Genomic DNA, 13,909 nt, shown 5'->3' on the forward strand with positions numbered 1-13,909 from the left:
CACAAAAAGGTTAACAATTTCTAATTATATAAGTAGAGAAATAAAGGATTAATTATGGATTACTATTTCAGTCTAATCCATTCACAATTTATCCGCTTAGAAACAACGTTAAGTCATGCACAGAATTCGCTCTTGAAGTTGTCATCGTCCCCGTGACATCCGGCGCACAGTTCATGAGCGCAGCGTTTACAGTTCCGACATCTTTATCACCTAGTCTTTGCCTGCCATTTCAGATTCTTTCTCGTAACAATGTGGTATTCTGTTGTGCTCTGCCAACTGGAATGCTAATCGCCACGGATCATTCACTGTAATTCCATAAAATTGCTATTCTTTTCCAAATATGAAATTAAGGATTTCTTGCTCTTGTTCTTCACCGAACACTACTCTTAAGCTGCCCATAACCTTTTTTCTGCCAACTGCACCTCTATTTTTCCCTAGAACTCTTCGTTTTAGGGTATTACCTGGAATAATGAATTATTTTGCTGCTGCTGAAGAAGACATGTTAAAACTGTTTCATTACCTTTTGCATTGCAACAGGGTCTCACGTTTGTTACTCCGTTTTCTTGATGTATTTCCTTCGTATCTTGAAACTCTGGCAAACGCTTGCAGAAGAACGGTATAACGGATATTAATTTTGTGTATAAAACGATTTCTAATGTTTTAATTTGAATTGTTATACTATGTATAAAATATGGATTTAGCTAATTATCATTGGGACAAACAAATTGAAAATGAATTGTAGAGAATAGTGGCCATCCGTGTGGAAGAGTGGCCACCTTGGCCACTTCTCCTGACGTGTAGCGTGACCAGTTATCCCGATAGAAACCCATGTCTGTATCAGCATCCTACACGCGAAACAATACAATGGAGGAAACGACAGTGTCTTATATTTGTAAGCCAAAAGCGTGAGCCGTGGCGTCGCAAAAAACTATTGCTCTACATAAAGTGAAGAAAGTAAAGTAATATGAGTGACTTAAATTACATCAAAGGATCGGAAAAACCTAAATGTTTTCACAGAAAGATTCCTTTGTCGACGTCAATGACAACGCTAATGGTGTAGCCGGCCATGTGGCCGAGAGCTTCTAGACGCTTCAGTCCGGAACCGCGCGACTGATATGGTCGCAGGTTCGAATCCTGCCTCGGCCATGGATGTGTGTGATGTTAGTTAGTTAGGTTAGTAGGTTTAAGTAGTTCTAAGTTCTAGAGGACTGATGACCACAGATGAAGTCCCATAGTGCTCAGAGCCAGCCATTTTTTGAATGCTAATGGTGTCGATTACAGCTTGTCTGACCACTTCTCGGCAGGGAGTAGCACTACCTAAGACATCAAATAAGCAGGGGCCCCTTTCCCCAGCCTGGCCACATTACCTTCTCACCCTTACTTGATCCGGAGGCTTGCGGTCCGCTTGCCGTAAAATAAAATGGCTCAAATGGCTCTGAGCACTATGGAACCTAACTTCTGAGGTGATCAGTCCCCTAGAACTTAGAACTACTTAAACCTAACTACCTAAGGAGATCACACACATCCACGCCCAAGGCAGGATTCGAACCGCCGACTGTAGCGGTCGCGCGGTTCCAGACTGTAGCGCCTAGAACCGCTCGGCCACTCCGGCCGGCCCGCTTGCCGTAGTTCGACGAACACTGCGTTGTGAGGTACGTGTATTGACATGTAGGTAAAAGAATCACTACATCACTCAATAAGATGTTGCAAGATAGTCTATTAGCAGCTTTACATGATATTCTCACTGCACGCTTCGTCAGAATTAAATCCAAACTGTACTGCCCTTAAATTATGACCTCTAGAGCTCACTGTGATATCTCCACTAACTCGTTGTATCAGAAATCACAGCTGCGGCACTGAAGAACTGCGGCTAGGGTAAAATACTCTTTAGTGTTCTGTCGGCGCCTTCAGATTGTATTTGAACATGTTTGATTTGTGAACGCAATGTAAATCACATGAAGTTAATTGCAGTATTGAGCTGAATTACAGGACTATTGATTCAGCGAGAGAAAGTTTGTGGTACAACTGCGGAATGGGGCACTTCTCGTCCAGTGGTAAAAACCGCGTCACCTGTCTGGCGAACACAACCAGGGCGGACCGTAGCAACGGCGCAGCGTCCTGCTGCTACATATTGCATGAGACAATTAGCTGCAGGGCTAATGAAGAGGCCGTTCCTTATACATTCCGTCATTGTGCGTCAGGCGGGCGTGACTAATTGAGAGCGCCGCGGGGACGTTGGTCGCCGGATGTCCTCACGGCGGACGGAAGCCGAGCAGGCTGCTGCTCCTGCCTTCCGTGGCTTCTTCCCACCAGCTGACTGCCTATCCTGTTCTTGAGGATGAACAGAATAGACAGACTGAGTAAGGCTCCAGTTATCGTTAACAGTTTTGTAAGAATAACAGAAAGTGATACGAAGTCGGAATTGCACAAGTAACTGCTGTTCAGATTGAAGACATGTCAGCTAGTTTGAACAGCAGATTCAAAGTATTTGGTGACCACGCAGTGACTTACTAGAATGTCTAACTCTTGACTAGCTCTAGCAAACTTCAAACTCATTTTGATTATTCGCCCAGTAAAGACACAGACTGCTTGCCGCAGCTGGGGACTACGTTGTATGCACGGCGACTCAACTGCCCCTACCGATAGGTTTTATGCAACCCGGACTCCTTCTAAGAGCATGTAGGAGATTTTCATATTTTCTCGCTCGCTACATACAAACCATTAGTCCTACAGAAAAATGAACAGGATATTCTCGTATGAAATTTAATGTAGATAAATTTGCGATGTTTTCGTTGGAGGCCATAGTTTTCGAGTGTTTAAAGAAAAACGTGTTTGAAGGTAATTTTTGCTCGTTTTCCTTGAATAATTCCAAAACTGCGGCCTTTAGTGAAAATTTATCCCTGTCCAAAATGTAACTACATTAATTTTCCTGTTCATTTTATTCTGTAGAACTAAGAGTTTGCACAGAGCGAGGGAGAGAATAAGTATATCTTACACGTGGTATCTGAAGGCATTTCGGGTTGCATAAAACCCATGGGTGGCCACAGCTGAATCATTCTGTATAAGAGGAATATTTTCCTAGGTGCTAATCACAACGTCAGTCAAGTGAAACCGGGTCCAGTCACTTCTTTAAGCAACGACGTTAAGCGTTGCAATCTTACACAAAGAGACGCTTACATAAGCTCTTTGGACAAGACACTAGACACTACCTCCAAAGGGCTAACGGATCTCGCCGGACCGCTGTAGATGTAAAACTGGTACCAGGAGGTTACGTGATCCTCCTCGGCTGACGTATGTCGTGGCAGTGAAGTGGTGTGTGTATGGGTCGTTGATTGTGTGGAATCAGCACAATAAGATGGGTCCGCGTGAATACGTGATAGAATAGGATAAAGAATCTGTCGTGCCTGATCTTATCCATGGCGGCTCCGCAACTGATGTTGACCAGTGTGTTGATATATCATCGTGGAGTGTCTACATCGTGGACATGTCTACAATGAATAATTTACCACTCTCACTCACCCAACACGGTGTAACAGCAATCGTCGTATAAAAACCTCAACCGACAGAGAATTTCAAAGCCTGTGGATATTGCTGTTGACAGTGAATGCAGATCCATTTCAAAAAGTATCTGAGCGAACAATGCAAAAAGAACTGAATGCTATGGCCATTTGGAGTCGTAAACACCGCAAAAGGCCACTACTCATAGGTACACGTATATTTGCTCGTCTTCAGTGGACCATACAACTCAGAAACTGGACAGTAGCTGACTGTACGTACGTAGTGAGCTACGCTCTCGCTTCTTTTCAAATGATGCAAGGCGTCGAGAGCACTACTGCCTAATGTGGCATTTAACACGCAATGTGTGGAGGTTACTCAGGCTGCAGGTGATTATGTGCTTTTCTATCTGTGTGTGTTTCTCATACCATGACTCATTCAGGCTAGTGTGAACATGAACCAGGATTTTTAACGTTCTCTGTGACCAAGTGTTGACATTTCTTCCGTATATTCATTTGAGTATGCTGCGAACAGTCCCACCTTCCAAGAGCCGTGTTCACAGGACTGCCCGCAAACGTCTGGCACTATTTGGAACAGTAGGAGAAACGCAGCAGCCAGTACCCCAACACTTCCGTATTTCTGTGCGATAATAATTAATCAATGGCTTCATATGGGTATGGCATAGGTGAAGAAACTTGCAAAGTCACTCACAGAACTGAAGCCTCTATCAAGGCTATAGACGGTTTTACTCAGGACTATGTTGCAGCTAAGTGAGCCTATAGAAGACGCTGAAAGTATTGATCAAGATAACGTGTATCACACTGTAACTACGGTCATGTACAGGCTACACTTTCTACAGTATGTAAATGACAGTTCACTTGCGAGAGGTGACTGCTTCATGGCGATTCTTTTCCAGTTTTCTGTAATTTATGGCGCAGGACAGTTGAACAATCGATTAAACGGGAACTGTGTACAATATGAGGTGACAAAATGCAAGGGATAGCGATATCTCATATGCAGACGGTGGTAGCATCGTGTACACAACGTAGAAAATGGCAGTGCACCGGCGAAGCTCATTTGTGCTCAGATAATTCGTGTGAAATGGTCTACGACGTGATTATGGCCACACGTCGGGAATTAAGACTTTCAAATCGGAATGGATGTTGGAGCTACACGCCTGGAACATTCCATTTCATAAAAGGATAGGGAATTCAATATTCCGAGATGCACAGTGTCAAGAGTGTGCCGAGAATACCAATTATCAGCAATTAGCTCTCACCGCGTACAGGTCAGTGGTCGACGATCTTCATCAACTACCGTGAGCAGCGGCTTTTGCGTAGAGTTGTCAGCTCTAACAGACAAGCGTCATTGCGCCAAATAACAGCAAAAATCAATGTGGGACCTACGACGAACGTATCCGTAGGGACAGTGCGGACAAATTTGTCGTTAATGGGCTATGGCAGCAGACAACCGACGCGAGTGCCTTCGCTAACAACACATCAGCTGCAGTGCCTCTGCTGGCCTCGATACCATATCGGCTGGACCCTAGACGGCTGAAAAACCGTATCTTGGTCTGATGGTTCCTGGTTTCAGTCGGTAAGAGTTGATGGTAGGGTTCGACTGTGACGCAAACTTCACGAGGCCGAGCACGCAAGTTGTCAACAAGGAAAGGAATGAGCATGGGTTTCGAAAAAGACGATCGTGTGAAACCCAGCTCGCGCTATTCGTCCACGAGACTCAGTGGGCCATAGGCACGGGTTCCAAGGTAGATGCCGTACTTCTTGACTTCCGCAAGGCGTTCAATACAGTTCCCACAGTCGTTTAATGAACAAAGTAAGAGCATAGGGACTATCAGATCAATTGTGTGATTGGATTGAAGAGTTCCTAGATAACAGAATGCAGTAACTCATTCTCAATGGAGAGAAGTCTTCCGAAGTAAGAGTGATTTCAGGTGTGCCGCAGGGTAATGTTGTAGGACCGTTGCTATTCATAATATACATAAATGACCTTGTGGATGACATCGGAAGTTCACTGAGGCTTTTTGCGGATGATGCTGTGGTATATCGAAAGGTTGTAACAATGGAAAATTGTACTGAAATGCAGGAGGATCTGCAGCGAATTGACGCATGGTGCAGGGAATGGCAATTGAATCTCAACGTAGACAAGTGTAATGACTTGCGAATACACAGAAAGAAAGATCGCTTTTCATTTAGCTACGATATAGCAGGTCAGCAACTGTAAGCAGTTAATTCCATAAATTATCTGGGAGTACGCCTTAGGAGTGATTTAAAATGGAATGATCAAATAAAGTTGTCGTCGGTAAAGCAGATGCCAGACTGAGATTCATTGGAAGAATCCTAAGGAAATGCAATCCGAAAACAAGGGAAGTAGGATACAGTACGCTTGTTCGCCCACTGATTGAATACTGCTCAGCAGTGTGGGATCCGTACCAGATAGGGTTGATAGAAGAGATAGAGAAGATCCAACGGAGAGCAGCGCGCTTCGTTACAGGATCATTTAGTAAACGCGAAAGCGTTACGGAGATGACAGATAAACTCCAGTGGAAGACTCTGCAGGAGAGACGCTCAGTAGCTCGGTACGGGCTTTTGTTGAAGGTTAGAAAACATACCTTCACCGAGGAGTCAAGCAGTATATCGCTCCCTCCTACGTATATCTCGCGAAGAGACCATGTGGATAAAATCAGAGAGATTAGAGCCCACACAGAGGCATACCGACAATCCTTCTTTCCACGAACAGCACGAGACTGGAATAGAATAGAGAACCGATAGAGGTACTCAAAGTATCCTCCGCCACACACCGTCAGGTGGCTTGCGTAGTATGGATGTAGATGTAGATGTAGAAGGCACTGTGCAAGCTGGCAGTGGCTTCATAACTGTGTAAGCTGTGTTTACATGGAATGGAGTGGCTCTTTTAGTCCACCTAAACCGATTATTGACTGTAAATAGTTATGTTCGAATACTTGGAGACCATTCCCAAACAATGATGGAATTTTTATGGATGACAGTGCGCCATGTGACCGGGCCAGAGTTGTTCGCGATTGGTCTGAAGATCGTTCTGGACGATTGGAGGCCCGACATGAAGACCATCGAACTTGTATGAGACATAATCGAGAGGCCAATTCGTGCACAAATTCCTGCACCGCCAACACTTTCGCAATTACCGATGGCTGTAGAGGCAGCGCGGTCAGTATTTCTGCACGTAACTTCCAACGACTTGTTGAGTCCATAGCACGTCCAGTTGCTGCACTGCGCTGGGCAAAAGCAGACCCGGCACGATATTACGAGGTACCCCATGACTTTTATCACCTCAGCCTCTAGTCTCTTAAGAGCCTGGTTAGCACTTTGCATAATGGCAATGCTATTCAGCTGTGGCCTAATAGATGGTTCGCTCGTTTCGTTCGTCGTGTTATTCGGAAGTTAATCAATATTTTAACGCCCCTCTTTCAAAATGCTTTGTGAAATCAGATCATGAGATGAAAAATGTGATGGAGGAATGAACAGAGTCGCCAATCAGTGTATCACTTTATTGTTTTCAAAAGATAACAGCATCGCATCAGCAGTTTTCCGTATCGATCAATTCCTGCTTCAGCGTATTTTCTACCTAACAAGAGGAGATTTTGATTTTGAGTATCTTACTTAGGCGAAATAAATGTAACAATTGATTTCGGAAACAGATTTGCATTGTTTCTGAAATTATGAATCCTTAAGTACTATATGTAAAGGCAGGAAATCAAATAAGAATGCTGGGATTAGATCGCAGACCTTTAATTGAAACATTTCTCAAGGAAAACGTACGTTTCACTATAAGAGAATTTATTGCAGTACGTATTTAGCAAATACTATCTACTGTCCTCTAACTTATTTTCCTTAAGTTATCAAATGGTTATGACTGCGGCATGTAAATAGCTGTACTATAGTAATAAAGGAAACACTTAACATTACTATGTAGGAAATACAGTTCATAAAATGTAGAAACTAAGTTTCTTATTGCCTATCATGCTGAAGAGCAGATCACAAATCAATTGTAAATTTCTGTTATTACATTTAAAGAAGACACAGCACATCAATTTCTCTAATACATGTAGGTCTATCAATTACGATTCTGATAATGTTACATTTATAAAGCGACGGATGGGTTTACATGTTTCCATGATCTACATAACGAAAGTCAGAGTTCTCTCATGTATTTACAGCCTCACATTATACGAAAATCACCCTCAGGGTTCTATACACATAAATTATAATACATGACTGTCACATATTCAGCACATTGCACTAAATGAAACAGCTCGTAAAGCACAAAAGTTTTCTGGTCGGAAAGCAAGACTACGTCGGTTGTCCAAGTGGCCTGTATTCTACAACTGCCTTCAGTAAACAGTTTGGAAAACGAGTATATTAGCTTAGATTATTAGAAATCACAATGAAAACTTAAACTTGATTCAATACAAATAAAAAGTCTGCGAAATATGCTATGTAATATGGGAATAACGTCTCTTATTAGATGATCTCTAATACATAATATTCTACTATAAAATTGCACACACTATTAAAACTGCTGTGGATGAAGTTATGTAACGGAAAATTTGCTGCAGAATGTATCTAAAATGAGTAACTTGTACAGTTGTTTCGATGTGGCTTCTGCTATTGTACTTCAACAGAAATATCAAAATTTTGCCACTCACGCTACACTGGATATTACCAGAGTATACAGAACTTCAAAACAGAATAAAGAAAATGAGAAAGAGAATATGTATAACCACATAATACTGAAATCCCAGCAACATTAGGGTGTTATGTCAGTCAGACATGAACCACTGGACTAGTGACTCTTCATTCATACTTCTGCCTCAAGCATGACCGCTCACTTAATCACGTAATGAATCGTTATGGGGAAGCGAACAACAATAACGGAAATAACCTGTCCACAAGCTGAAGTTTGTATGGTAGCTAACCATCACGAACGTGGCATCTAAGGGCAGACCATTTCCTGTGTAAGTATCTGTATTGTTGTACATACAGTTCAAACGTATAATTTTGGATGAATCGTAATGTCATGTTATCAACTCGTACTGCACGCTTCACATACACCACTTCATGTATTGATCTACCGACTCAGATGACAAACTTCTGTCTGTCTGACATTGATCTCTACTCTTCCAAACGTTCTCTCTCTCTGTCTCTTTCTTCCTCCCTGCTGCCTTCCTGCGTAGGTATTATTTTACACATATTTACCAATTAAGTCGTATACATAAATGTACTCTTTTTGTCCAGTCAACATTTTAAAATGCTTCACTTCGATAGCATGAACTCCATTATACATTCACTTGCATCAGCATTACACCAGTTTATCATCTTGCTGACGAATCAGTCACAATCAGTCGATAACATCCCACAATCTCCAATTACAGATATTACAACTGTCCAACTCATCCCGTACTGTGCTGCTACTACTGTATGACTCCAATGCAGGTTACCAACAGTATCAAGGGTATTTTCCCGTTTAGCATCCCCAATATTCTGATTAGCAAGTGTACTCGCTATCTTCTCTATATTTTTTCAAATAGAACTTCGCGTCAGTCACTAGCTAGTACTGCTCTATCTTTGAACTGTAGAAGAAAGTTGAAAGGTTTATTCTCTTCTGACTCGCATTACAGCACGAACCTTAACATCTGTCCTGTATGTATTGATACACACGTGTACCTGGAACTGCTATCTTGTAATAGGCTTTGTGTTGTGTCCTTGTTAGATGGCACAATTTTTTTCTGAATTTAAAATAGAGGGAAAAGTTTTGACTTATTAAACATGTGAGGTTACTAAACCTCATTTTGAAGACTGAAATTATGTATATGCATCATTTTACCAGTAGATCACTTCGTGGCTTTGATGGGCCAGCATGAGAAGTAATATTATTGGGTTACTCGTCCCAAAGAATTCGCTTCCTCTGGTCCACTGTGGCATAATATGAGGACGGGAGTTGTACTGAGGCACCATCGGTTCTGAAGAACCTCAGGTCAGTTCACAAGTCGAAACGCTTGTGGTGGCACTGATTGGGGAATGCGTGCCTAGCGACATCACACGTGTCTTCTGACCTCATTTCAGTGAGCAGTACTATGGCTGTGCTTTAGTACGCTTATGAGTGGTAGCGCGGCACTGACAGGGAAGCGCGATAAGTAGTGTTTATTGGATTACTCGTTTGAGGTGGTTCGTCGGTTTCTACACAGCAGCACAGTAGGAGGACTGGGGAAGTAGTGAGGCAGCGCCGGCTCTGGAGCACCTCGGACCAGTTCCAGTTCACATATCGACAGACCTGGGGGAGGACTCGGGAAGTAGTGAGGCAGCACCGGCTCTGGAGCACCTCAGACCAGTTCCAGTTCACATGTCGACAGATCTGGGCTGGCACTGCTTGGCGAACGCCTCGCTGGCGGCGTCGCTGTAGGCCATCATGTCGGCGAAGAGCGCGGCAGCGGCGGCGGACGCGGCATCAGAGTGCGGCGTGGACAGCAGGCGGCGGTGCATGCGCAGGTTGTCGCTGTGGCGGTCGCGGCTGCGGCGCGACGGGAAGGCCGCCTTGCAGCCCTGGAAGCTGCACGCGTGCACCAGCCGCATGTGCGCGCTCTGCATGTGCGCGCGCACCGCGAACACGTCGGCCAGCACGTCGCCGCACACGGGGCAGCGTCGCGGGTTCTCCGGGTCCACCTCGGGCAGGCAGCAGTCGTCGCAGCCGCCGCTCGAGTCCTTGGACGAGCCGGAGGGGCTGGTGGACGGCGCCGCCGACGCGGGGCTATGCTGGCCGGCGCTGTGCTGCAGGTACTGCAGGCCGCTGAACTGCCGCTGCGAGAGGCACTCCAGCTGCTGCAGTGCGCTGCCCACGCTGAACGAGGAGTTGGCGGATTGGTGGTGCTGGTAGTAGTACCCGCCGGCGGCCTGGTCCGCCGCTGCCGCCATCTGGTCGGAGAACTCCCGCTTGATACTCCCGCAGGAGGCAGACTGGTAGTCGGGCTCTAATTTCACGCTCGCAGTTTCTTCCTTTTTCTCCCAACACTGTTCGTCAGGACCTATCCTGCTGGACTCGCAGTCGGCATTGTCACTCCTGGCGCTCTCACAGTGCACCACGTCTTCACTCTCCTGTCTTCCTTGCCAGTCTTCTTTCGCATTTACCTTCTCGTCCTCTTCCATGGGCTCCGTTTTCACTTGCGCCATCAGTCTTTCGTTGTCAATCCTCTCCTCGTTACAAGCAGCTGAGTCATATGTTTCGTCACACACTGACCCGTCCTCCACCGACGACGTACCTTCTTTGTGGTTGGACACCATGAAGCGCGTCGGATTTTTGTTCTTCCTCTTGCGAGAACTCTTCGGGGACGAGACGCCGTCCACCGCCTGCTCCTGCTTCAACCCGGTCCCGTCAGCCGGCTCCAGAGGGGCGTCGCCGCCCTCCGGGTTGCTCTGCACCTCTTCGTCAGTCTTGGTCTCGGCGTTGAGCTGCGCCCCACTGGCCTGCGAGTCGCTCACACTGGCGTCTTCCGCCTCGTCGTTCTTCGAAGAATGGTCGTCAGTTTCGTCGCGTTCCTCCATCTCGTCGTCGTCCATGTCTCCGTCGACGACGATGCCGTAGTCGTCGTCGTCGAACATGTCGTCCTCCTCGGTGGGTCGGCTGCTGCTGCTCGACGCCGCATTGTCTTCCGCAGGCCTCGCCAGGCTCATACTGTTCCACTGTTCCTGGCGGCATTCCTCGCCGAACCTGCACACAGGTACATCGTTATTAACACCTATAGTGCACAAAAGCACTACATATCAGCTAGAGTTGCTTTGGTTAAAGACCGTGGTGGCCATGATAATTTCTAGTTCAAGAAAACCTTGTCTGACTGACCCCATATAAGAGGACTATGTAGGGCAGTGCGAGGCAGTGACATGATAAGTTTTGCACTTGCATGGCAGCGCAATAGTGTGAACAAGGACCCCACTAATAAATACATGCAAAGCGTGTTAAAATAATTTGAAAGTTGGTACTCCTCAGCAAACAAAAAAGGAAAACAAGTATACAATGATCTAGAAACGTATAAATTCTGAGACCAGTATACTTTTTCATAGGAAGAACTGAAAGACGTTTTGTTGTGGAATTAGCAACAGTCCCTGCAATGACCCTCTCTCTACAGTATCAACAATGTTTTTTGTCTTTCTATGTGACAGGTACAGGTTCATCAAGTAGCTAATCAGTTGTGTGAATCGTGGCGTGCTGTGCAGTAGTTGTTTACCTTGTAAATCTAGATAAAAACCCTGGTGTCTCGCCTCCTTACACAACCATGTGGCCACGATAGATGAACTTTTCCAATAGCATCAGTCAAGTAATCAATTAAGCATATTCGATTGTAAGCACTGAAGGACAGTGAAGGAGAAATGGTGCCAGGATAGATAGGAGGAAATCAAGAAACGTATGATCGGCTGGAGGACTGATTCAGCATCTAGAGACGTCAAAACAACCTTTGGTGAAATTAAAAACAATTGTGGTAACATCAAGAGTGCAACGGGAATTCCATTACTAAACACAGTGGAGAGAGTGAATAGCTGGAAGGAGTACACTGATGTTAGATATGAGAGAGGGAACTTGTCTGATGATGCGATAAAAAAAACTGGAGCCGATGTGGAAGACATAAGGAATCCACTACTAGAGTCAGAAGTGAAAAGAACTCTGGAAGACATCTGATCAAATAAGACGGAAGGGATAGATAATATTCCATCAGAACTTCTAAAATCATTGGGGAGGGGAAGGGGGGGGATGTGGAGTGGCGACCCAACGAGTATTCCAGCTGGCGTGTAGAATCTACGAGACTGGCGAAGTACTATCACACCTCCGGAAAAATATCGTCCAAACAATTACGAAGACAGCAATGGCAGATAAGTACGGGAACTACTGCACAGGTAGCTTAGCAGCTCATGCTTCTATGTTGCTGACAATAATAATATAGAGAAGAACGGAAAAGAAAATTGAGGATCTGTTAGATGCCGATCGGTGTGGCTTTACGAAAAGTAAAGACACGTGAGAGGCCACTAGCACGTTGCCCTTTGGTAATGGAAGTGTGCATGAAGAAAAGTCGGGACACGATCACAGGAACTGTCGACCTAGAGGAAGCTTTCGACAGTATAAAACGGGGCAAGATTTTGGAAATTCTGAGAAAAATAGGAGTAAACAACAGGGAAGGACAGGTAATGTGCAATATGTACAAGAACCTAGTGGGAAGAATAAGACTCGAAGACCAAGAACGAAGTGCTAGGATCAAAGAGGGTTTAAGACAAGGACGCACCCTTTCGCCCCTGTAGTTCAATATATACACCGAAGAAGCAATGATGGAAATAAAAGGAGGTTTCAAGAGTGAGATTAAAAATCACTGTGAAAGGATATCAATGATGAGATTCGTTGACGACATTGTTATCCTCAATGAACGTCAAGAATAAGTACAGCATCACTTAAATGCAAAGAACAGTTTAAAGGGTACAGAATATGGATCGAAAGTAAATCGGAAAAAAACACAAAAGCAATGAGAAGTAGCACAAAAGAGAAAAATGAGTTATTTACTATCAAAATTGGTAATCACGAAGCAGACGAAATTAAGGATTCTGATACCTCGGAAGCAGAATAACCCATGACGGGCAAAGAAAGGAGGGTATAAAAAAGGAGACTAGCACGGATGAAGAAAGCATTCCTGGTACAGAGAATTGTAGTGGTATCAAATACAAACCTTAATTTGAAGCAGAAATTTCTGAAACTAAGTTAGTCATGAACTGTATGAAAACCGGAAAAGAAGAAAATCGAAGCGTTAGAGATGTGATTCTGTAGAAAAATGTTGAAAATGTGATAACCGATAATATAACTGATAACATAACTGAAAATAACTTATCTAACTGATAACATAAGATAATGTAATACACTAGGTGAACTGATAATACAATATAAATAGATTCTCCACAGAATCAGCGAAGAAAGGAACATTTGGAGAACACTACCAATATATAGAGACAGGATAAGAGTACAAGCGTTAAGACATCGGGAAATAGGCTCCATGGTAGCAGAGAGAGCTTCAGAGGGTGCAAACTGTAGGGGAGTACGTACATTGGAATACATCTAACAATAATTGAGGATCTAGGGAGCGAGGGCCACTCTGAGCCGAAGAGGTTTGCCCCCGAGGGGCATTCGTGGCGGGGATAATCAAACCATTAAGAGGACGGATGACTCAGAAGGAAAAAAGCACTGAAGATAACGAAAACTTCACGTTCATGGACCTCATTAATGCTCTTCTGACGAGACTAAATGTTACTGTTTTGACTGTAAGAACAATCTCTATAACATGTGATACTAACAGAACATCTTGCTTAATTTGTTTTATACTATTTATTGTATC

The 13,909-nt window shown here is 44.4% G+C and overlaps 1 protein-coding gene across 1 annotated transcript in view; it reads right to left on the reverse strand.

Annotated features, from left to right (window-relative positions):
* Positions 1–7,283: 7,283 nt before the first annotated feature.
* The window catches only part of LOC124709067 (zinc finger protein basonuclin-2-like), a 135,635-nt gene continuing 129,009 nt past the window's right edge, over positions 7,284–13,909 (reverse strand). Inside the window, exon 8 of the mRNA XM_047240716.1 lies at positions 7,284–11,253. Within this exon, the coding sequence (XP_047096672.1) occupies positions 9,888–11,253 (1,366 nt within the window). The 3' untranslated portion in view covers positions 7,284–9,887. The remainder of the gene's footprint in view (positions 11,254–13,909) is intronic.

Source organism: Schistocerca piceifrons, chromosome 7 (assembly GCF_021461385.2).
Source record: "Schistocerca piceifrons isolate TAMUIC-IGC-003096 chromosome 7, iqSchPice1.1, whole genome shotgun sequence".
In the NCBI taxonomy this organism is placed as follows: Eukaryota; Metazoa; Arthropoda; class Insecta; order Orthoptera; family Acrididae; genus Schistocerca; species Schistocerca piceifrons.